Source organism: Phodopus roborovskii, unplaced genomic scaffold, assembly GCF_943737965.1.
Source record: "Phodopus roborovskii unplaced genomic scaffold, PHOROB, whole genome shotgun sequence".
In the NCBI taxonomy this organism is placed as follows: domain Eukaryota; kingdom Metazoa; phylum Chordata; class Mammalia; order Rodentia; family Cricetidae; genus Phodopus; species Phodopus roborovskii.
Window position 1 is genome coordinate 144,194 of NW_026125943.1, and position 23,812 is coordinate 168,005.

At 35.4% G+C, this 23,812-nt stretch overlaps 1 protein-coding gene across 2 annotated transcripts; it reads right to left on the minus strand.

The window, feature by feature from the left end:
• Positions 1–23,602, minus strand: Sh2d1a (SH2 domain containing 1A). 2 transcript variants are annotated; one of them, XM_051179103.1, is made up of 4 exons: positions 23,418–23,602; positions 6,574–6,637; positions 1,343–1,475; positions 1–362 (listed from the first exon to the last, which is right to left on the minus strand). In XM_051179103.1, exons 1-4 carry the CDS (start codon positions 23,552–23,554, stop codon positions 325–327), a joined length of 372 nt encoding a protein of 123 aa, XP_051035060.1. In that variant the 5' UTR covers positions 23,555–23,602; the 3' UTR covers positions 1–324. The 2 variants fall into 2 exon arrangements, with proteins under 2 accessions (XP_051035060.1, XP_051035059.1); XM_051179102.1 differs by having other exon boundaries at positions 1,334–1,475.
• Between the last annotated feature and the right edge of the window lie 210 nt (positions 23,603–23,812).

Consider the following 23,812-nt stretch of genomic DNA (forward strand, 5'->3'; position numbering starts at 1 on the left):
GAAACAAGATTATTTTTATTTACATGTGGCAAGAATTGACATTAATCTTTTGTAAAGTCATCATTGTGCTTTAAACTGTTTCTCATTTGTAAATACAGGGAGTAAAACTACTCTAAGGGATTCTGTTTCCCAGTCCTTGCTTTAAAGCACTTGTTATCTACAATGTCCACTTTCAGCTTTGACACAGACGAGATGCTCCTATTACAGGACTAGAGTGGTGTTTAAAAGGCATTTGCAGTTCACTGAACTATATTATCTACAATATACAAGACTTGACATATACTTAAATTATTGAAAATAAAGGACAGGGTGTATTATTCTTCCTCATGGAGCTTTCAGGCAGACATCAGAATCACTTCTCCCTAAAGAAAAAGATTAGCAAAAGTCGAGAGAAGTTTGTACAGTGTTAAAATAATAGTTTAACTCATTTGTAATATTCAGCCCAATGCTATGACTCAAGCAGCTATTGTTCAAAATGCCACCATAAAGAATAAATTACTGGAAAGGGAGGAAAGTAAGCTGATTTCTAAATTGGAGTTCTACTTACATTTCTATGTCAAAGGCTAACTATTCATTAATTTAATTCACATTTGAATCTAATTATCAATTTATGTCTGAGCCTGGTTCCCTATCCCTCAAGTTATAACAACTCATTTTATCTGAAATACCTTCTGTGTCAATCAAAGTACATCTTCTCACTCAAAACAAAATATTAACCTGTTTTCATACAAGAATAGCAGATAGGGTCATCAAATGGATGGTGTACACTCTTTAGCTCAATCTATTCACTAATAATAGCCTTGCTCAAGAGAATCAGAATGCCAGTAAAGCAACCAAGAGTGCTAATTTGTTTTCATTTGCCACTGTAAAATTTCATTCATTCAAACACCATCATTTCAGAAATCAGAGTCACAGGAACTAGGCTGTCATTAGCCTTTCTGTGCCGGAAGGGCAAAGGAGGTTGTTTAGTAAGCAAAAGGGAACATATGGCCCATGTACTCCCTGCACTATCCCATCTTTCAAATCATATGTGCATAGGTCACTAAAACAAAACAGTAGTTACTATCAACAAAGGGGAATAGAAAGAACAAGATAGAAATAAAGAGATGAAAATATCCTGGCCTCATAGACTTTTTTACAGTTTTATTAAAAGTGTGTATTAGAGCTTATTACCTCCCTTTTGTATAATTACCTCTCATCTGACTTGCTGGTTGCAGCTACCTCCTTGTTGAATTTTTCTTAAGACTCTTCCTGCTTCTTATGTAGTCATGAATAGGTTGACCCCCTAACTCTAAGCTTCCCAAGTGTTTGAAAACTGAGTGGGAGTCCAGACCTGTGGTACCTTGTGTACTCCTAGCTGAGGACTTCTCCACTGGGTACTGCAGAGGTATTACAATGCCTTGGTCTGGCTTCTGAAATGCTGAAATCAGATTCTTTATTTTCCGGAAAAATCTTTTGTGTACCCCAGGTGCTGTCTGGAAAATAAAAGACAAAATAATATTTATTTTCCTCATAATGCTAAAAAAAGAAAAAGACCTATAAGACGTGAGAGAGTTGCTCAAGGAGGTAACATTTGTGTAACTTGCTCAAATATTTGAAAACATAAGGAAGAAATGAAAACGACATCCAGAAGAGCTGCCTTTGCTTGGCTGAATTTCCCTGCAAGAGGAGCTAATGAGCTGTCATTGCAGTTCTCCCAAGGGTAGTACCAGCTTGTACAAGCTCTTGTTCAGAGCCCTGCCCTTTCTGACTGCTACCCATCATACATCCTGAACCTCTAAGGATATACAGGCCATTACCCACAATGAATTCAGCAACAGAGGGGATGCAGTTAAACATAAAAAAAAGTACAGATCCTACAGGCCATTAACAAAAAAGCCAGAGGAACCAAAACAACAACAAGCAACCTGTCCCCTGTCCTCATTTTACAATATAAAATACTACACAGAAAATTTAAAATGTGACTGTTATTGATGCATGCAACTGCATGGCTGGCTGGTGCTTATACTCTTTTACCTCAAAATACATACTGTACTGACTCATCCTTCATGCTAATTTTGTGTTCTTTTCCCAAATTGTTTGTATAGTCAGCACTGCACTATGACATGAAAATGAAAGACTATAGAAGGTTATCTTTATTTATGTATTTGTTTGTTTTTAAAGAGATCACATTTGCAGGTGGCTGTTAAGAATGTATTATTTCCCTGACATCTGTGCTCTCACAAAGACGCTGCCTGAAATCAACATTCCCCACAAAGCTTATGAGCTGTGCTTTAGGCACCAGCTCAAAACTGTCACTTTACATAAAATAAAATAGTATTGCTAGGACTAGCTTTTTTTTTTTTTTGAGAGTTGTTTTTTGGCTATTCCATCTGGAAGATTTTTGAGATGGGAACTGCTTGGTTTTTAGCATTAAATGAGAAAACATGAGAGCTGGCACACAGATTTCTGTCAGCTAGACTTTAAACTCGACATAACAGACTATCCAAAGTTACTCTCCATCATTGCCTACTTTGGAGTGAATAGATAGTTTTCCAGTACAAACACAGTAGATGTTCTCTTTAGCTTTAATTTAGTGTTTACCTGTCCAGTATCAACAGAAAGAAAACGATCTCCCACCCATCTCTAGCTTTATGATTAGAAGACCTTCCTAAATTTCTGTTGAGGCCTCATCTAAAAATAGCATGGCCATTCTCACAGAGACCCAAATAGCTTTGGCATCAAGACAGACTGCAAATTACAAAGGCATACAAATGGGTACAAAATACTTCTTTGATTCTTTCTTAGGACATTTTTATTTTTCAAAACACTTTCCCAACTCTTGCCTTTACTATTTCCTCATGGATTGGTAGATATTGATTCTTTCAATTATTCTCATCTCACAGATACAAATATGTAACCTAATCACTTGCACTGAAGTAAATTAACGGGCACGTGTGAGGTCACATATAAATCAGAAGCAGCTGAATTGTCTCTGCATTCCTTTCAGATTAGGACTAAACCAAGAAGTTTTGAGTGAAGCTGAAGTCACCTGCCAGAGGAAAAACTGCGTATTTCCCTAGAGGGGAATCATTTCAAACCACACTTCATTTGGGCTGTTTCTTGTGGCTTATAAAGGTATTTTCAACAGAGGCATCATTTCTATGGGGACTTATGGTTAACACTTAATTATCCATGCTGACAGAGAAGACAAATACCACTGGACATATAGAAACAATTTGAACTTGAGATTCAGGGTTTCTTCAGCAAATGACTGATTGAATATATGATACTTTGCTTAGGCTGATAAGTAATTCACTTACTAGCTTAGGATCTCCTGGTGACCAACTATCCAGAAAAGACCAAAGGCCCAAAACTTGGTAGAGAGAGAGAGAGATCAGTACACTTTTGACAATGAATTGCTGACAATATATACTTAATAAATGATAATCAACAACTCATCATAACTTTAGCTTCCAAGGGCTAAGGGAATGTCCTCAGTAATGCTTTACCTAAAATGAAAAAGATGCATATTTGTCTTTTATAATCCAATATATTTGAAGTTCTTTTTAATATCACATCTTAAAACATATCTTAAACTTACCTAGGGACTGAGGATAGAATGTTCTTGACATGACCTTTTCTTATGGTGTTGCAAACTAAAGTGGTTTTCCTGAACGTAGTACAAATGCCACTTACCCCATTTTGGAAAGACATTTATCACACACGCAAAAAAGCATCACTGCCACTATCCTGTCAGTGAATTCAGTTCTTGGTCAAATGTATGTATTTCCCATACTGCCTTCTCTTAATTATCCATGAAAATATGTTTGGAATCACAACTGATCTTCAGCCAGGTGGTATGAGCTCTGAGAATTATGCACTAGTTTAATATTCACCTTAACAAGAAGGCAAATTTTGCAGAGAGAAAAAAAATACAATATGCATTTCATGAAAGGAAGATGTTTTCACCTCTTCCCATTTGGGGATAATCCATGCCAATCTTCTGCTGTCATGGTGCAAATAATTACAATATTATTATATAAGGACAGTCAACTCAGGCAACAGGATATGGAACATTTATGCTCAATAAACCCTCTTCTTAAAAAGATTACAAATATGTAATGATGTGATATGAGGTTATATGTGAAGTGGAAGAAAAGAAATTATAAAATGTGTCTAAGAATCCTTATCACATCCCTTCCTCCCAAGACTCAGGGATCATTGGGGAAGAGAAAAGAGTGTAAAGTGGTGGATTATTACAAGGAAACATTGTCTTACAGACACAGCAGGACAGCTTCACATATGAACTCACACTGGTTGCACAAGACCTGTGCAACTTAAGCCAGATTGAACCTAAGCACGAAGAGTGGAGGTATGCACAAATTTCCACTTCTGGCAAGGAATTATTGGCAACTGAGAGCTACCAGGAGAAGAAAAGCCAACTTTTCTTCAAAAGAATAGCCCCTGGTAAATCAATCATGCTTCTGAGGAAGGTCACACATCCAAGGATATTTGGACAGCACAAATTGAGATGACAAATTTAGCAAAACAAAGAGTACACAAAATTGCCTGAACTGGGAGGGAGGGATGGGTGTTGGAGGACAAGGGTAAATATGATCAAAACACACTGTACAAAATTCTCTAAGAACTAATTTTTTAAATCACAAAAATATCAAAGATTCTTCCCATGAAAATATCTTTATTGCTCAGCATAAGGGTATTTCATGAGGAAAGAGGATTATTTGTGGCCAACCCATACATAAATTCACATATATCGGCTACACATCACTATGCTTTACAATAAATCAAATTGCTTATTTATTTGCAGTGATAGATTTTTTAAGAAATATAGTTTTGATTAAAAATCATACTTATGTTTCCTTATATACTGTCACAGTATTAATTGTCCTGACATAAAGTAACAATGAGACAAGAGATATAGTATCATATGGAAGAACAGAATCAAAGCATAGTATATACTAGTCTTATGTAACACATTGCTATGTACAGTGAATATATGGCAATAAAAAATAGTTGGAGATATTTCTCAGTGGTATAGCACTTGCCTGGTATGCATGAGATCCTGGGTTTCAACCCTAATCCTATTTTTTAAAAATTCTACGAGATAAGGACAAAACTTAAAATATAAAATTAACCAATTAATAAGATAATAATGTACTCGAATCTACTCTAATTCATTTCCATGATTTAAATGCTTGTAATTTGTACTTTGCTTTTTACTGATAAATTTGTACGGCATTTTAAATTTTTGTCTAGCCTTTATAATGCCTTAAATACACAGATTAATTAAGCTACTAATAGAAGTTTATATTAACATCTATCCTTCCAAAAGATCATAGTGAAGTACTTGAACTGTCAGGATGGACTATTAGAAAGTCAGAAATGGACTGAAGCATGTTCTACAATTTTGGAGCTTCAATTGCGGATCATTAAGTGGTTCATAAGGTGGGTTGTTCTATGCTACTTTCTACTATGTTCCATAGAAAGATTTCACTTGTTTCTTGAACTGACACAGTGGCACTCAAATATTTTCAAAGCCACAAAAAACCTTTGTTCTGAATAAGTCTTATTTAAATTCCCAATTCATAGGAAAACTAAAGAGAGCTTCACAATTGAAGCCAGATAGCTACCCAGAAATACACCCACTCACCTCTTCCTTTCCTGAAACCCCCTTTCCAGGGAGTCCTAAGATAGAAGAGAACTGTGATTTCTGAAAAACATCCCTTTAAAACATTGCAACAGCAGGTAGGAATTTGTTGTGCATGCATGTATGAAACTCTCAAAGAACAACTTTATTAAATAAAAACTGCAATTTTCCCTCTTCTCTATCTGCACTATCCAGAGGCCTCTTTTGAGAGTCTTGCCTATGCACACAGAGCAGCATCAATTACCTGGATGCTTGGAAATGCCTCTATCTTTGAACTCTTGTGCTTGGTAAATTAGCACTGGGCTACACACAATCATATTGTTGAGCAGTTTTCTGTAGTTCACATTCTTGTTGCTCACTCTATAGTTAAGAGCTTCTTTGCTTTCATTATCTTACACTCCTTGAAATGAGTCCTCTGAGTAAATGTTTGTAGGCTCATTTTACAAATTGCTTCAATCAAAAGTAACTATAGGAAGAACCACACGGAGCATGGATGCATTGGACACAGCCCAGGATCTCATGCTGCAATTTAATTCCCCATTATATCTCATAAAAGCTACTAGTGACTAATAGAAAAGTAGAAATCCCAATTGGTTTGTTTTTATCCATAACAGCACCAATCTGCACATTAATATTATTCAGTATATGCTTTCTAAAATTTTGTATAGGCACTGTAAATAAGTTAGACATGATCTTTTGGATTTCTTCATCCTCCAAAGTGATACCATTCCACACAGATCTGAAACCAAAATTCTCTAAAGGCTTCTAAGTAAACCATCAACGACTATGGATTTGAGTCTTGGCTATTTAAATATGATTAATATTTTGATAATGTATTATATGACTTCTCTTTTATAAACAAACCTAAATTTCAAGCACTTTGGTGATATCCAAAGAAGCAAAAGTAAATGAAAGATCTGTACCTCAGCACTCCAAGAACCTGTTTCTGTCTGCGACACTCGATATGTATAGATGTAACCTTGATACCTGTGAAAGAGTACATTTCCATTACCAATGATTTCCAGAAGAACAATGGATGCTCTAAACTTAAACTTACTTTAAAAGTTACATATACTGAATGTAAATTAACAGCTTCCTGGAAGTCATAGGAAGCAGTCGTTGGATTTAATTTTCTTGCATTTCATTACAACCCAATCACAGTTCCCTATGATTTTTTTCTTAACTGTGTGAATTCATACTCCTAAAGATTTGTCTAGTAGAGACTGGACAGAAAGACTTGCTGTCACTGCCAAAAAATCATAAATTATTAAACACCTATAACAAACCAGAGTCTTACTGTTTTTTAAGTGTACATAGAGTTTTGAGCTAAAAATTGTTGACTGAAATCAGACCCAATTAAATTAACAGTAATACTGACAGTATTAATTATTAAAGTAATGTAAGTATATTGTGCTATGAAATATAATTATTCTTATAATATTACCATCATAATAAATAGTAATATTATATTACTATTTAGTAGTAACAGTAATTGGATTTTAAAAAGGAGTACTGTACCACAGAATGTTATCCAGCCTTTGAAATGATTAAATTCTGCTATTTTCAGCAGTATGAATAGAACTGGAGGACAGGGTATTAAATAATTCAAGCACAGCAACACAGAAATTATATATTTTCCTTTATATGAAGGCGGCAAAATGTTGGACCTCAAAGAAGTACAGAATAGAACAGTGGCTAATAGGGCTAGAAAGATGGGTGGAAAGTTAAAACAATTGTTTGTTGTAGAATTAGTTAAAGATGTGTTGCATTTCTTTATGTTGTGGAACATTTGTTTAACGATGCATTCTTTTATGTTGCATTTGTTTAACTCTGTGAAGCTGTGTTACTTTGCCTGTCTAAAACATGTGATTGATCAATAAGGAATTAGTGGCCAATAGCCAGGCAGGAGAAAAGGATAGGCAGGGCTGGCTGACAGAGAGAGTGAGTAGGAGAAATCTGGGAAGAGAAGACTGAGGAGCAAAAGCAGAAGAGAGGATACCAGGGGCCAGCCACCCAGCTACACAGCCAGTCACGGAGTAAGAAGTAAAGAAAGGTATATAGAATAGAGAAAGATAAAAGGCCAGAGGGGAAAAAATAAATAGAATAATTTAAGAAAAGCTGGCGAGGAACAAGCCAAGGTAAGGCTGGGCATTCATAAAAAAGAATAGCAGGGCATTGGCATTCTATAGTTTGGGGATTGAATGCAGTTCCTGGTCAACCACACTACCAACCAGTTCTCAACTTCTCCATGGAGTCCTCAACTAATGCCTGTTGAAAACAGGAGCAAACACCCGTACATAAACACTGAGTCAAACTAGAACCCAGAAGCAGATGGAGAGGACAAGAACATGCGGTAGAAGTACATAGAGACAGCTTACCTGAACAAGGAGGAGCTAAGGGCCACTAGACTGATAGCTGGGAAGCCAACAGGGGACTGACTCGGACCCCCTGAATATGGGTCTCAGCCAGAAGGTCTGAGCAGTCTAAGAGACCTCAGACAGTGGAGCCAGGATGTATCCCTGGTGCACAAAAGGACTTTGCAAACATATCCCCCATGGAGGGATAACTGCCTTATTCTAGAGATAGGAGAGAAGCCCTAGTCCCTACTTCACAGGACCTGTCAGATCTACATGACCCCAACTGGATGGCATTCCCCTACATATTGTATTGTGGTGGGGGGTTGGGAGGGGGAGGGTGTTTAGAGTGCATGGGAGAGGGCAGAGAGGGCAAAAGGGAGGGAAGGAGGGAGGGAGGGAGAGGGAACTGGGATCGACATGTAAAATAATAAATTAAAAAAAAAAAAAAAAAAACGCTTTGACTCCAAAATTTAAGTTGAAGAACAAGTTACTGGGGAAAAGTATTTCTATTTTTGTTTCCACAGAAAATGAAAAGATGTGGATTCCTTCCAGACTAATGTGGTTTGATCACACCAGACCGCCTGAAACAGAGTACAAGCTGATCCTACATTCCAAACAGCTGGACAAAACAGCCCTACAGACTACAGCTAGGATATCTGAATCTTCTTCGAATCCCCCAAGACAGCGCCCCTTACCAGCAGGAAGTAGTTTGGAAAGAATGACGCCCAAATTCCCAAATATTGTGTATAAATGTTTGTTTTCATTTAATTGGACTTTGTTATATAAAATTAAATAAAAAATACTCTATATGCAAAAAAAAAAAAAGAAAGTAAGTTAGGTATAAAACTTTGGAGTCACTAAGATAGGATAGATAATGGAGTATTTGTCAAACGCAAATGGACTGGACATTGTGAATATAATCCTTACTCAATAAATGTTCTTATTGTATATGAGTCTTACTGTGTTAAAGTTAAAACCTTTCATTTTCATTTAGACAAAAGAGAAACTTGTTTCTCTTGATGAAGACTCAGGTAAATTCCCAGCACCAACACGGTAGTTCACAACCATCTGTAACTCCAGTTCCAGGGTATCTGATGACCTTTTTTTCCCACCAAGAAAACCAAGGAAGCACATGGTGCACATGCATACATGCAGGCAAAATACTCACACATAAAATAAGATAAATAATCTAACAAAAATTAAAAGACTCATAGTTAAGTGATTGTGGAGAGTATAGGGGATTAGGACAGTTAATTGAAATGGGATGCTGATATAGAGAAGAAGTCAATTTTAATGTTCTCCATGATAATGGCTAACTATGGCTAGCAACAACTATAACTGTGTATTTCAGCATTGTTAGTGAGAGCGGTTCAGGGTATTACCAACACCAAGAACTGATATAAATGGCAGTCACCCTAATCTGATCATTAAATAATATATATATTAAATAACATATATATGTATATATGTTAAAATATCACACTGTATTCCACAACTATGGACAACTACATGTTAATTAAAATTATAAAATTAATGACAGAAAAAAATAGCTAATACTTCAAAGCAGTTTGTCATTTCAAATGTGGTAAATAGTGTCCCCATCATTGGCATTGTGTCCCACTTTAGATGAATTCTACTCTATGGCAAAGCTTTTAAATGTGATATTTTTCTGTTCAGCTGCCATAAACAATATCATAGAGTAAATGTCTTAAACAAAAATAAGTTGTTGCTCACATTTCTGGAAGCTTTCTCCAATGGCAAGTAAAAGCAAAGAGGGTATCATTCTTGGGTCTTGACTCATGAACTCCAGAAAAAGTTCTCTCTTACATTGTTGTTAAGCCACCAATCATATTAGATTTGGCTCTACTTGTTTTTATTTACTTATATATTTGAGACAAGCTATATGTAACCCTGGGCTAGTTTGAAATCCATGATCATCCTACCTCAGCTTCCTGGATTATAGGGACACCTTACTGTAAATGAATGCACACCCCTCTTTAATGACACAATTTAACCTTTCACTCTAAAGATCTTATATACAAATATAGTCATATTGGGGATAAGGTTTAAACTTATTTGGGGGCACACAGTTCAGACAAAAGCAGTCTATTACTGGTCCCTAATGTTTTTGCATTATAGGTAAGCTGACATTTTTCTGCATTTTAAAATTATTCTTCATTTAACTCATTTCTCTCTTTTAGTGTTTTACTATAAGCAATGTTGAATAACCAAGCCATCCCTTCAAATTTAAGCTTAGAAATCTCCACAGCTGGGTTAGTGGTGGAGAGACAGCTTTGTGGAAGATTGCTTGCCTAGCAAGGGTCAAGTAATCAACATTACAACAGAAGAAAGTCATATACTTTACTTGTATGTATATGTTTTCATGGCTTACCAAATGGCATTGGATAAGCAACTGTTATGCTATTCCCTGGGGAAGCTAATTTCTCCTACTCACTATACAGAATGAGAAGGTTTCATTTATGTATTTAGGAATATATATGTATATATTTATGTATATATATATGCATATATATATATAGCAACAATTAACGAGAAAAGGCTATGAATTTGAAAAAGAACAAAGAGGAGTGTATGGAAAGTTTTCGAGGGAAAAGGGGAAATGGTATATTATAATATATTTTCTAAAATAAATATTTTAAGAGATATAAGCTAGATAATCAATTTCATTGTTCACTTAATCTGTCTTCCACAAAATTGTAATATACCCTACTCATGTTCTTTGGTACTTTAGAACAATGATCATATTTCTTCCAATTTCCAATCACTTTCTCCTCATTTCCCTCTTGAGACTTCCAGTTTCTCCCCATTACCAAAGCATTTTCAAAGGGTTTTTACTATGTTACAGCACCACCTGATTTCTTAGTCTCTGTCTTAGTTTACAATTTGGTAGCTTAAACAGCAGACATTTCTTGTCACAATTTTGCAAGCTGAGATTCCAAGTTCAAGATGCCACCATGGTAAATTTTACTCTGAGGTCTCTTTTCTTGGCTTATAAACAACCAACTTCATTCATAAACAACCAACTCTGCTTAAATGGCCTTTTAGCTTCCACTTCCTATAAAGTTACCAAATCTATGAGATTATCCTTATCAATCCATTTAATTTTAATTGCCTCCTTAGGCCCTATTACAAGATAGAGACACATCAAGGTAAGGGGTTTAATATATGGATTTTAGAGGTGTAATTTTACTCCATAGTACATGAACTATATCTTTTGGAAACTCCAAAGGTACTATTTTATATGATAAAATGAATTTTATAAATGAGGATCCTGAAATGTTGAAAATAAAATAACCAAAGCAGACTAGAGATTATGCAGTAAAAATGTTATCTGGATTATGTTCATTTGGTTCTCACACTATAGTGGATATGGATTTATTATACTTTAGTGTTCATAATAATAAAACTTAATTTGCTTAATAAATGAAGCAATGCATAATCAGTTATTTTGGTGTTTTGATTCATGTATATATTGTATAATGTTTAAATTAGAACAACTATATTTATCCAAACATTTGTTTTTCTTGGGATATAAACACAGAATGTTTTAATGTACAATCCATTATTAATGTACAATATTTTAACATACAATACATGATTGTTTATCATCATCCAACTGTGGACAAGCACATCAGAAATTCTTGTTCCTACTTTACTATGTTGGTTAATTTTTTGTTGTTGTTGTTAATTTGGTACAAGCTGGAGTCATGATCATGAGCCTGACCTGTAGTCAAGTCTGTGTCTCTGTGTCAGCATTTTCTTGATTAATGATTGATGTGGGAGGGCCTGGCTATTGCAGGTGCTGCTACCCCTGTACAAGTTATATAAGAAAGCAGGTTAAGCAGGCTGAGAAAGCCATGGGGAACTAGCCAGTATGCAGAACTACTCCATGGTTTCTGCTTCAGTTCCTGTCCTGATCTCTTGTCCTAACTTCCCTCAATGATGAACTTTAAGATAGAATATGAAATCAACTCTTTCCTTCACAATCTGCTTTTGACCATTGTGTATATCACAGCAATAAAAGGCAAACTAGAACACTTAGTGCATACTGATTATTCATTCCCTATCCTACATCCCCTCTATCTCACCCAGCCACCAGCAACCCACACACTACTCTCAATCTCCATGGGAACATTTTTTTTATATTCCATATAAGAATGAAAACGTGTAGAGTATGTCTTTCTGTGTCTATCTTATTTCATTTAGTATAATGATTTCTAATTATATATGCATTTTGCAAAGGGCAGGATTCCATTCCATTTTATGGTTGAAGAGAAGTTCATTCTGTTTATGCCTTCATTTTTTTTTTATTCATTCCTCAATTGATACATTCTTGTGTTATTTCCATTTCTTGGCTGTTGTAAGTAGTGTTGCAATGAATCTGAGAGTTGACATATCTCCTTGATATACTGATTTCATGTCCTTTGAATATATACTCAGGAGCGGATAACTGGGTAATGTAGTTCTAGTTGAGGATCTTATATACTGTTTTGCATAACAATTGTCCTAATTTACATTTCCATAAATAGTATGTAATGCTTCTCCTTTCCCACTGCTCATTAGCATTGTTATCTTTGCTTTCTGGGATATAACAGCTTTTATTATCTATTTTTACTGAAGTGATGTAATAATCTTGTGATTTTGATGTTTATTTCCCTGGTGATTAGTGTACTGAAAACTTTTACATAATTTTCTTTTTCATAATGACTTTTTACTTTATATGTTTAATAATCGGGCATACATGTATATCTGTGCAACTATGTATGTACCATGCCCATGGATGCAAAAAGAGTGTACTTGTTCCCCTGGAACTGGAGTTACAGACAGTGGTGAGCCACCATGTGTTTGCTGGGAACCAAGCCCAGCTCCTCTGCTGAGAACAGCCAGTATTCTTAACCACTGACCCATTTCTCACATTTTTTCTTAATAAATATTTCCTCAGTACAAAAGTAAAGTAACTTTATGCTGAATTTTCAAACAATTTTTTAATTTGGATATAGAGAAATCATCATGGTTTCATTTACTATATTTACTGTAGCTGTTCATAGTCACAAGCTTGGATCAATAGAAATCCTTGATTAGGCAACATACCAACGTCTATTTAAATCACTGTGTTTAAACTTAAGAGAGTAGATGATACTAAATTCTTACAAAGAGGGGGTTATGCTTAGTTCATTGGCCACATTTGGCATTAAGTCCCTTTAGAATTAAAAAGTCTTTAAATATTTGAATTAAATTGTTACATCTTTAGTCAATATCCATCAGTACTAATTACCTAATGAACTACAAAAGACATTTAAAACATTCTAATCGGGTTCATTTGACTTGGGAAATTGAACAAAGGGTCAATTTAAATGTTGGTGTGATCACAAAAGAAATGTGTTATTTTTGTAATTTAGCTTTACCAGAATATTTGATTAGTGTTTAAAAATAGCTTACTATGTGCTTACACATAATAAAATATAATATACATGTTTCACTGTTAAGATCTTATTTTTAAGTAATTTAAAGCACACCATTTCAGTAAGTGCTCTACAGGGAACAAGACAAGAGCTTTGATTTCTGCTTTTCACCATGAAAACTTGAAACATGGGCTTTAAGATACTTTCTTCAAGCCATCCAGCAAAATAGAGATGGATACAGAGCCCTAAGTTCTATTTTTTCCCTTTGGAAAGTAACTAATTAGAATGATGCACAGTAAGTTGAAGGCTGATGAGATTCCAGTGTTTAAAAATCTCAACAATAGAGCTGGGAGATAACTCAGTTAGTACAGTGCTTGCCTTCCAGCAGGAAGACCTGAGTTCAATCCCATGAACTCATGCCATACATAATGTCACGCACTTGTGGTTCCAGCATTGGAGAGAAAAATAGGCTCACTGGGCAGCCAGCCTACCCCGGTTGGTGATCTCCAGGTAAGTGAGAATCCCTGTCTCAGGAAGTCAAGATGTACAACTCCTGATGAATGGCACCAGAAGTTATTATCTGGCTTCCACACACATGTACACACATAACTGTAAGCAATTATACACAAACACAATAATTTATACAGAAACTCAATAATTTATACACAATAATTTCCGCACAATCTCAATAATTTGTGCAAAATGGTAAGCAACCTGTTTTCCAGAATCTAAACAATGGGCCTCAAAATATACAATGGTTATAGCTCCTTACCATCATTCAGCTTCATTTAGTCAAAATAAATGAGTATGTTTTGAAAATTGTTTCCTAACGAATCTGATCTTATCTCACTTTCGGTTAAGCAGCAGGAACCTTAGTACCACTTCAAAAGCTCTTACCTTCTTCAGTCTCCAAACAAGCTGGTGTCAATGGCACATCCATTTTCTCATGATTAAAGTATCTAATATTAACAATTGCCCCTAACCTAAGCCCTTGAATTCTGAATGAATAAACTTTTGTCTCTTCTAAATACACCAGCAGTATGTGACTTCTGCTTTTAAGTGATTAGCACTTGCTAATCAATAATCCTCTGTAGACAACTCGCATACTAATGTACTATGGGTGGGAAAAACCTAAAGCAGAACAACTCATTTGTGAGCCAGCTGATATGGGTGCTAGGAACCAAATTCAGATCATCTGGAAGGGTAGCAAATGCTTTTAACAAATAAGTCATCTTCCTAGCCGTGGAATATTCCTTTTTTTTTTTTTTCCTATGGTTTTAATTTTTTTTTTTTTTTTTTTTTTTTTGAGACAGGGTTTCTCTGTATTGCTTTGGAGCCTGTCCCGGAACTAGCTCTGTAGACCAGGCTGGCCTTGAACTCACAGAGATCTGCCTGCCTCTGCCACCAACGCCCAGCAGAATGTTTTTTTTTAAAGCAAAGTATATGAACTGTCTGTAGAAAATCTCTGTTATAGGAAATAAGTAATATATGTTAATAAAAGCTATAACAGTGTACATATCTTTTACCAAATAACCTTGTTTATCTTCATACACTAAATGAAAAGAAAAAGACAAGTAAGTTTTAATAGTAAAGTAAAATTAAGCTAGCTACCCCAAACAAGTGATAATTACTCAAAATAGGGTAATAGTTTTTAGATATATCCTCAAAATTGTGTGATTAAAGTATAAATAAAAATTACATCAAAATCAAACAATTATTTATAGACAGGAAAATAGAGTTAAGAGCATACCTCCTGAATGGGAAAAGCATTTGCAAACCATCAACCTGACAAGGGTTGGTACCCATAATACCTAAGACTGAAAAAAGTCAGTAAGAAAACAAATTGATTGAAAATGGGCAAAAGACCTGAACAGAATTTTCTCAAAATAATATATACAAAATGGCCAACATGTGTATGGGGGAAAAATCAACATCATTAATCATTGGAGAAATGAAAATTGAAACCACACTTGTTCAAGTGGCTCTTACCAAAATGATGAAAGGTAAGTCTTGTGAGGATGTGTAGAAAGAGAACACTTGTTCACTGTTGGTGGGCATGTAAATCAGTACAGTGATTATGAAATACAGGAAGGAGGTCCCTCAAAAAAATAAAAAAGTATTTCATGACTCAGCAATAGAACGACAGGGAGTGTATCCAAATGAAACCAGTATGGCAAAGAGTCTGCTGTGTTCAATGTAGTGCTATCTGTATTATTAAGGATAAGGAATCAACCTTAGTGTGCAAGAATGGATGAAGAAAATGTGATATATACCCTCGTATCCTGTCCCTCGTGTAGGAATTTAGATTTTAAAACACACAAACATGGAAATAGAAAATAAACCAGTTGAGAATGGAAGAATACCAGAAGGAGAGGAAATACCAGAAAAGGGTGATGGGGTAAATAAGAACAAAATATACTATATATGTAAGAATATATCATAATGAACCCACCATTTTGCACTACTTATAATATTCACTAATCATAAATGATTGAAGAAACAAAATCTGAAATATACATACAATGGAATACTACTCAACCTTAACAAAAAAAAATGTTATCATCTATTTTTGGCAACAGGGATGAACCTGGAAGACAGACATTATGTTAATAACACTAGCACAAACACGACAAATATTGCAAGATCTCACTCATGTGTATAGTCTAAAAATATTTTATTCATAGAAGCTGAGGATACTGTGGCTTTGTAAATCACAAAGAAGATAGGAGGAAAACTTAAATCATATTTAAAAGTTGCTACTCGCTTCTGACTCACTCTATGAATATAGACAAATCAAAAATGGATCAATTTTCACTTCTTTCTCCCATTGTGATGCTTCTTGTAATTGATGATGAACCCAGTTTAGAATTTAAAACATTGGAGTGTTTTAAATTGTTGCTGTTAATTTATTTTTATAAGTAACACATACAAAACTTGTTAGTCATTGCCAATACACTGTTATTGTTAACTGTCCCCTAAGCATCTAGAATTTTTTAAATTGTATGATCATTGGTGTTTTGACTACATATATGTCTGTGTGAGTGTGTCAGAAGTCCTGGAACTGGAGTTACAGACAGGTATGAGCTGCCATATGAATGCTAGGTATTGAACTCAGGTCCCTTGAAGAGCAGCCAGTGCTCTTAATGGCTGAGCCATCTCTCCAGGCCCTGTACTCTAAATCTTTGTAAAGGTGTTCAGACTTGCAGTGGGCAAGTACACAGACACTCAGCTTATTTTTTTTTTCCTTTCTTGATGGGCATGTGTGATGGATAGAGCTTTGCTTCAAAGCAACAAAACCACAATAACTTTTTGTTAATGCCAATTAAAGAACTTCTCAAAAGAAAAGCTGGGAATACATCTGAATCATACAACTCATTGAAAACAATGCAAGCTAGTTCCCATGCTTTCATCTACATATCCCAATGCTATATGTAACACTTAAAACACAATTATGCAACCGATTTTGAAGGGACTTTAACCTTTTTTCAGGCTGGTCTGGAACTCATTATACAGACCAAACTCAAATCCATGGTGATCCCCCTGACTCACCTCCCAAGTGTTAGGATTTCAAGCAGGAATCACCATACTGGCTATAACTAAATTCTAAACAAATAAGAATAACTATCTCTTATATACAAAGTCTTCATTATTGAATCTGTACTTTCGTTCAAGAGGTTTCTGAAAATTCTGTTGTGGGAACTTCATTCTTTTGGAGGGGATATGAATTTCCAGTACAATCTAAAGTCTTTCAGTGTCAATGGTAAAACTATGTTAGACACTTGTTAATCCAAGGCAAAAGAAAGTTTCAGAAACTTGAGCAATGTAAAATGACTAGATAAGAGGCAGAGTTGACTATGTACTCAGAGGGTCTTGAAAGAAGAAACTGACTCTTAATTCCCATTGAATGGGACATTTCTTAGATTAGTGGCAGTGAATTAACAATTTGGTCTTAAAAGAAATCTCAGAAGTATAATTCCCCTCAAAAAAAAAAAAGGATGAGTCTGTTAGGACACCAGAATAGAACTGTCTGCTGAAGGAGTGGATAGGAGAGGTAGCTGAAGAAAAAACAGCTGAGGAGAACCCAGGAGTGGGTGGGGTCAGGTTTACAAGTTAACACAGACATCCCCTAAGTTTAATATTACTCCGGTGGCTTTTGGGCTCACTGTACTATTAATAAATTCTACATGGAAAATGCAAAATCATTTTAGTGACACAAGTTATTGTGAAAAATGTGACATCAATAAGTACAGCCAGTAGAATTTCAAAACCAGATGTCTGGATGAGCAAGGTGACTCAGAGTGCAAAGACTCTGGCTGCAAAGCCTGAGAAACACATGATATAAGGAAAGAACCAACTTCAGCAAGCTGTCCTCTGACTTACACTGTAGCATGCATGTATTCACACACACACACACACACACACACAAATAAATAAATAAATAAATAAATAAATAAACAAATAAGAAATCTAAAATGAGGTAAACTAAAGTGGGATTTCTCATTCAATTTTATAATCTTGAATTTATTCTCATACTCTTCTTTGCCACACTGTTCCCTGCTATCACAACTGATAAGCTGGAATTTTATTGTAGTATATCTCCACAATTTCTTGAATACAGTTGTATGGTGGGCACTTCATTTCCAGGACAAGGGACTCCATATCTACTATAGAGATATTTGCTCATCCATTTTCATTGCTGCTTTCTCTATTCACAATAGCTAGGAAATAGAAAGAGCCTAGATGTCCATCAACTAAAGAATGGTTCATAAAAATGTGATGTGTTTACCACTGCAATGATATTCAGCTATTAATAAAAGTGAAATTTTGAAATTTTCAGGTAAATATTTAGAACTGGATATAGCTATTCTGAGTGACCTAACCGAGACTCAAAAAGACAAACACCACAGGTTTTCTCCCATTTGTGATTGTTAGCTTTAATCTTGAGATTTTTTTTAAACAAACTTATTTTACATAGCAATCCCAGTTCCTTCTCCCTCCAGTCTTCCCACTCCTCCCACCATCTCCCCACTCCACCCCCCCCCCCATCCACTCCTCAAAGAGGGTGAGGCCTCCCATGAGGAATCATCAACCTCTGTCACATCATTTGGGGCAGGACCAAGGCCCTATCCCCTGTATCTAGGCTGAGCAAGGTGTCCCTTCATAGGGAATGGCCCCCAAAAAGATATGTATTTCGTTTTGAAGACTCATAGAGGTCAGGGAATTACTAAGGGACCATGTGTGGCAACTTCCAAGGGAGGAGAGACAGAACACACAGGTATGAATAATCAAACCAGAATACTAGAACAGGAAGGTTAAATTGAGGTAAGGGTGGGAAGACAGGGTAGAAGACAGAAAGGGGTAAAGAACACTAAAGACCTCTCAAAAAAGCCATGTGTAAATGTACTAATGTAGATGTTTCCTAAAATATATACCTATACACACATATAAATGAGTTAAAATGGAGTTACTCTATAACAAGGAAACAAGTAGACATCATATATTACCAAATGAAATGCCTAGTATCAGGAATTGATTGTGTCTTTTTTTTTTTTCTGTTTTTTTTTTTTTTTTTGAGTTGTTGGCCATTGAGCTCACACAGACCAACAGACATTACAGGCTATTGCCAATGCTCTTGGTTACCCTTCAGACAGTAAAACGCTATTGCTGACAACACCACACACTTGAGGCATAAAACATGGAGAAGTCAAGCTGGTACAGACCTGCGAGCTTCATCTATATGGATTATCTCATAATGCTGGAAGGTACTGTACATACTACCAAAGGAGAAAAGTAATCATCAATTTTGACCCTCGAAAAAGGACAAGAAGTAACTCTTTTATGAAATATATGAAAAATTATCTCATTATGTCTTCCAGACTAAAGAATTATAAATGTGTTTCTTCTTCCAAATCTTTCAGCAGAGAAGTACAAAATTACCTAGTGCATAGGGATGTTAATTGTGGAAATATGCTATTTTTCAAGCATATTTTTTCAATATTTTAATTAGTTTTTGTCTTATGAGTCAATTCCATGGGATGATGAGGCAGTACCTAGTATCTATCCATATTGGAGTGAAAAGTGAAAAATTGTGAGGATGTAAAAGATGTACCTCAATGTAAGGAACTTGATAGTCCTAGAAAATGGAAGAGAACAAACAAAATTTTATGCCATATTTTTGAAATGAGTCAATTCTTTAAAGATGATAGTTTTTCCTGAATTTATTATAGATAGTAATTTAATCCAATTTCACAGAATCATTTTATATTTCTTCACAAATAACAAGTATATAAGAATGCCTAATAACTTTCTAGTATATTTGAAAATTATGGTACACTGATTTGATTAAGATAAGCAATCAAACAGTCCAGAAACAATAACAATATTATAAATATTCAGTTCTTTTAGTACTTGGTAAAGTAGACTAAGAAATGAAAACTGGAAGTTTAATTTAGTAAACTATGTTGGACAACAGATAACTACCAGGAAACAAAATAAATTAGATCTTTTACGCACTTAAAAATAAAACTCAAATGAAATTAAAGGATAGAATAAAAATTAATAAAATAACATTTAAAACAGAAACAGTGAAGTTTTATGCATCTCTGGAGGAGAAAAGGTTTTCTAAGCTGGAAAGCAAAGGGAGAAATTGAACATGAAGAAGCTGAGTATTAAATAACAAACACCAAACTAAGAAAGGATATCTGCAACATAAGGAGATATATCTGTGTTCTTGGGCATTTGTGTGTGTGTGTATGTGTATGTGCATGCATGAACAAGTGTATATATGAAAAGCAGTAAGATCCAAATCATTAACTGTTAAAAGTATGCAAATAGCCAGTTAACAAATGGGGGAAAATAGTTTAGCAACCACATCAAAAACTTAGAGTGTCATTAACAAAATCCAAAATAAGAAAAATGGAGTGTAAATATAATAAAAATAGAAATAAAATTTCAAAGGGAATTATTTTAACAAGAATACTCATTGTTACAGAAAATTACACATATAAACTAGAGTATATATTTATGGCAATCATTTATATGTAAAATATATAATTGAAATGTATTGAATGATTCAGGTGTCAAAGTAAGAGACTGATGGAAATGTAAGAAAATGTCAAAAAGCAAAAGTAGTCGATAAATAAAATAAGAGGTTGGTCAAGAAAAATATGGTTTATTTACAACTTAGTTGAACTAAAATACAACCCTTATAAAATAATGTCTTGAATTTGTAAAACTATCATGTATGGATCAACTTTTATTTCATACTACATGGAAATTTCAGCAAAATATAATGAAAGGATTACATGTTCTAAAATATTCATCTTATTAAAAAATAGGAGAAATTTTACTTAAAACTTAAAAGTAGTTGCCTGTAAGTGATTTTTTTCCTTTGATTACATTATCTGTTTTCATATTTTATATCACAAATAAGTGTAAAAGACTGTTTAGACAGATTGTTTTAATTCTGATTTTGTTTAGAGAAAATAATTGGAAGAACAGCTTTGATTTGTTAATGAAGAGTATAAGTTCTAAAAGTGGAAACTTTTTACAATGTTTGAAACATTCTGTTTTCTAAAACCTAACAGGAGAAAGGACCTTGTCTGAGGGCCACAGTTGGGATTTCATCTGGGAAAGAGGAACATACAGTTGGAAAGTACAATTGGAAGCATATAGTAAAAATAGACTAAACTGAAGTTGAAGCAAACCTTCTTGGTAAATGGGAATAAACAAAAGATAGAACAATGTGGCACTGAGTAAACTACAAGTATTGTATGTTTGTTTGTGCATATATGATTCTATTTCTTCCCACTTATATCATACAAGTCAGTATTTTGAATTAAGAGTGCACAGTTTGTTCCAAAATAACATTTGGCAAGTACCACGGAGTGCCAGTAAGAGAGAATGAAATGTTTATGTATATCAAAAGGGACACTCAGCTCCAAAATAATTGAAGAACTAATCAAAGGCAAAGCATCTTGTCTCTTCCCTCCACAGTAGTCTGGCCATAACTCAGAAAACCCATATGACAGGAGGAGAATTCTCCACTTGTCTATTTTCATGGGAAGAGGTTTTCATGGAGAAATTAGTCAACAACAAAACCTTACACTTATGCAGCATTCACCTTCAGTGAAATCTAAAATGATGAGAATTTCTTTGCATGGTTCTGACCTACCTGCCTAAAATACTAAGGGTCCTTCCCTTCAAGATTTTACTGACAGCAATCTTTTGTAACAGGAGGAAAAAGGATTTCTGTTTTACATATATGGAAAAAGAAATGCCCAGAGAATTTGAGTGACTCCCTAGAGCCCATACCCAAGGCTCTTTGTAGTAGAGTACAATATGCCTTACTTAACAGTTTGTTCATTTACTTACAAATTGGTTGCTGAGTGCCTATTATGTACCAGGGAATGTTTCTGGTACTGGAGACAATATGTTTTCCTTCATGAAAGTATTTTTGTGGTAGGACCCATATACAAATAAACAAGCTAATAGAAAGTTTAAAGCTCCTTGAATAAAAATAATGGGATATGGGATAGCAGCACAGAGAGGCCCCTTACATTTGTTAGAATGTTCAAGGGGTGAAGATTGAACAGAAGGTGTAAAATCCTGAGTGTGGAGCAGACATGGTGACCTTCAGGAATGAAGATGATATATATAGAGTAGAAGTCTTAGGTATCCTGTCTCCAGCTCTCTCCTCCCTATTCAGGCTTCTTTTGAACTTTCATTTTTCCCTTTAGTTTAAGGAGCATGGTACTTAACCCACTACTAACCCAAAGCAGTTCATTTCACTCCTCATCCTCCATCTTTTGACCTAAAAAAAAATGTTCATTGGCTTTCCTTGCCTTTCCTAGGGTTCCACTTGAGAACATAATGGTCCAAGCTCAAGGCTGGATATCTAATTCAGTGCAAAAGCAATTTCCAACATACATAAATCCTGGGTTCTGTCCCCAACACTGAACAATTATTTTTCCATATATTTAGTTTTATGATAAATGTATTTAACCTGATCTGAAAACTGCCACAAATAAGGCTTTGACATTTAAAAAAAAATCAATATACAATGCCAATCCCCCTCACACCGTCCACAATTTAATCTTTATTTTCTGGGCCAGAAAGTACTTCAGATTTTTCTAGTGTATCATCATGTCTAGAACTCACTATAAAGCATTTTCCTTTGTTTCGTTTTTGTGCTAGAGTGAGGATTTTGTGAGTTTGTTTTTTTTTTTTCCCCTGCTTACAGCAATACTTGAACTAGGTCCTTTTGTAGAAATGCCTCCATGAGTATTGGAATAAATTGTCCAAAAAGAGAATAATAATAAACTAAAGCCAATAACTTACTGAACATTTACTCAGTGCCAAGCCCAGAGCTCACATGTTTTTAAACGCATGCAGGTATTTAATCTTTACAGTCCCTCTAATAAATGAAAAAAACCCAAGGACTAAGAGATTTATTTGCTGAGATTACAAGCATAGAGGCTGACTATGGTAGGATTCGATCTCAGATCTGCTTGACCGGGGAGATAGGGAGCCAAGATGCAGCTGCATCGAGTTCAAAATGGAACAAGAGACTGGGAACAGTTTATACAAAGAGCAAAGTGGAATTGTTACAATAGCATTTTCTTTCTGTACTCTTTTATCAGCCGTCCCACATTTTTAAACTCCTGGGCTCTCTTATAAAGGAAAGTAACTCAGCAGCTCCAGAAAAGCTTCACTCTAGTACAGTAGAGACTGCCACAAACACTAGTGAGATCCAGTAAAAGAAATCCGTAGTGAGCATCCTATACCCAAGTACTACCCACAACAGCCTTACACTGGGTCTGGGGAAGCCTTGGCACCAGGCATCAGAGATGACGAGTACTCAGAGTCCCTCTTGCTTGTGTCCCTGACTACCTTAACTAAAAGCTATAACCCCATACCCCTTCTTCCAGGCCTCCCCAGCAGGTCAGGACACTCGCTACCAGGCTGCCATTGCCACAATGTACTCACAAAACACACAGGCAGTACACGCCAGGAACACTCTCGCTGTCTCTTAGCAGATAGCTTCCATCCAGCCCTGTGGCGAGCAAAAGCTTCTCCCCGGTCTCCCTGCTGATTTTGCCATGGTACACAGTCACTGCGTCCATGACTGGTGGACTCTTGTATAGGCCTAGTGGAAAGAGGCAAAAGGGAAATGCTGCTGCTGTCTTTGTTGCTGTGGTGGTTACCAGTCACAGTCAGCCACCTGACTCCCAAGGCAGCCAGTATGAAAAAAAGAGATGAGAGCCCCAACAACAGGATGTTGTCTACCTGCCTTAAAACCTCTTCTCACACTTCAATTAAGGCCAGCTCAGCAGTTTAGCAGCTTCAAACTTGCCGTGAGGTTTGATCACCTGTTCTTTCTT

Bases quoted from the DNA above. Each gene is read 5' to 3' on its own strand.
- Sh2d1a (XM_051179102.1), bottom strand. From the start codon at position 23,554: ATGGACGCAGTGACTGTGTACCATGGCAAAATCAGCAGGGAGACCGGG. The intron at 6,638-23,417 runs GTGAGTACATTG...ACTCTTTCACAG, and splicing joins GTGTACTGCCTGTGTGTTTT to GTATCAAGGTTACATCTATA. The intron at 1,476-6,573 runs GTACAGATCTTT...TTTATTTTCCAG, and splicing joins CAGGTTCTTGGAGTGCTGAG to ACAGCACCTGGGGTACACAA.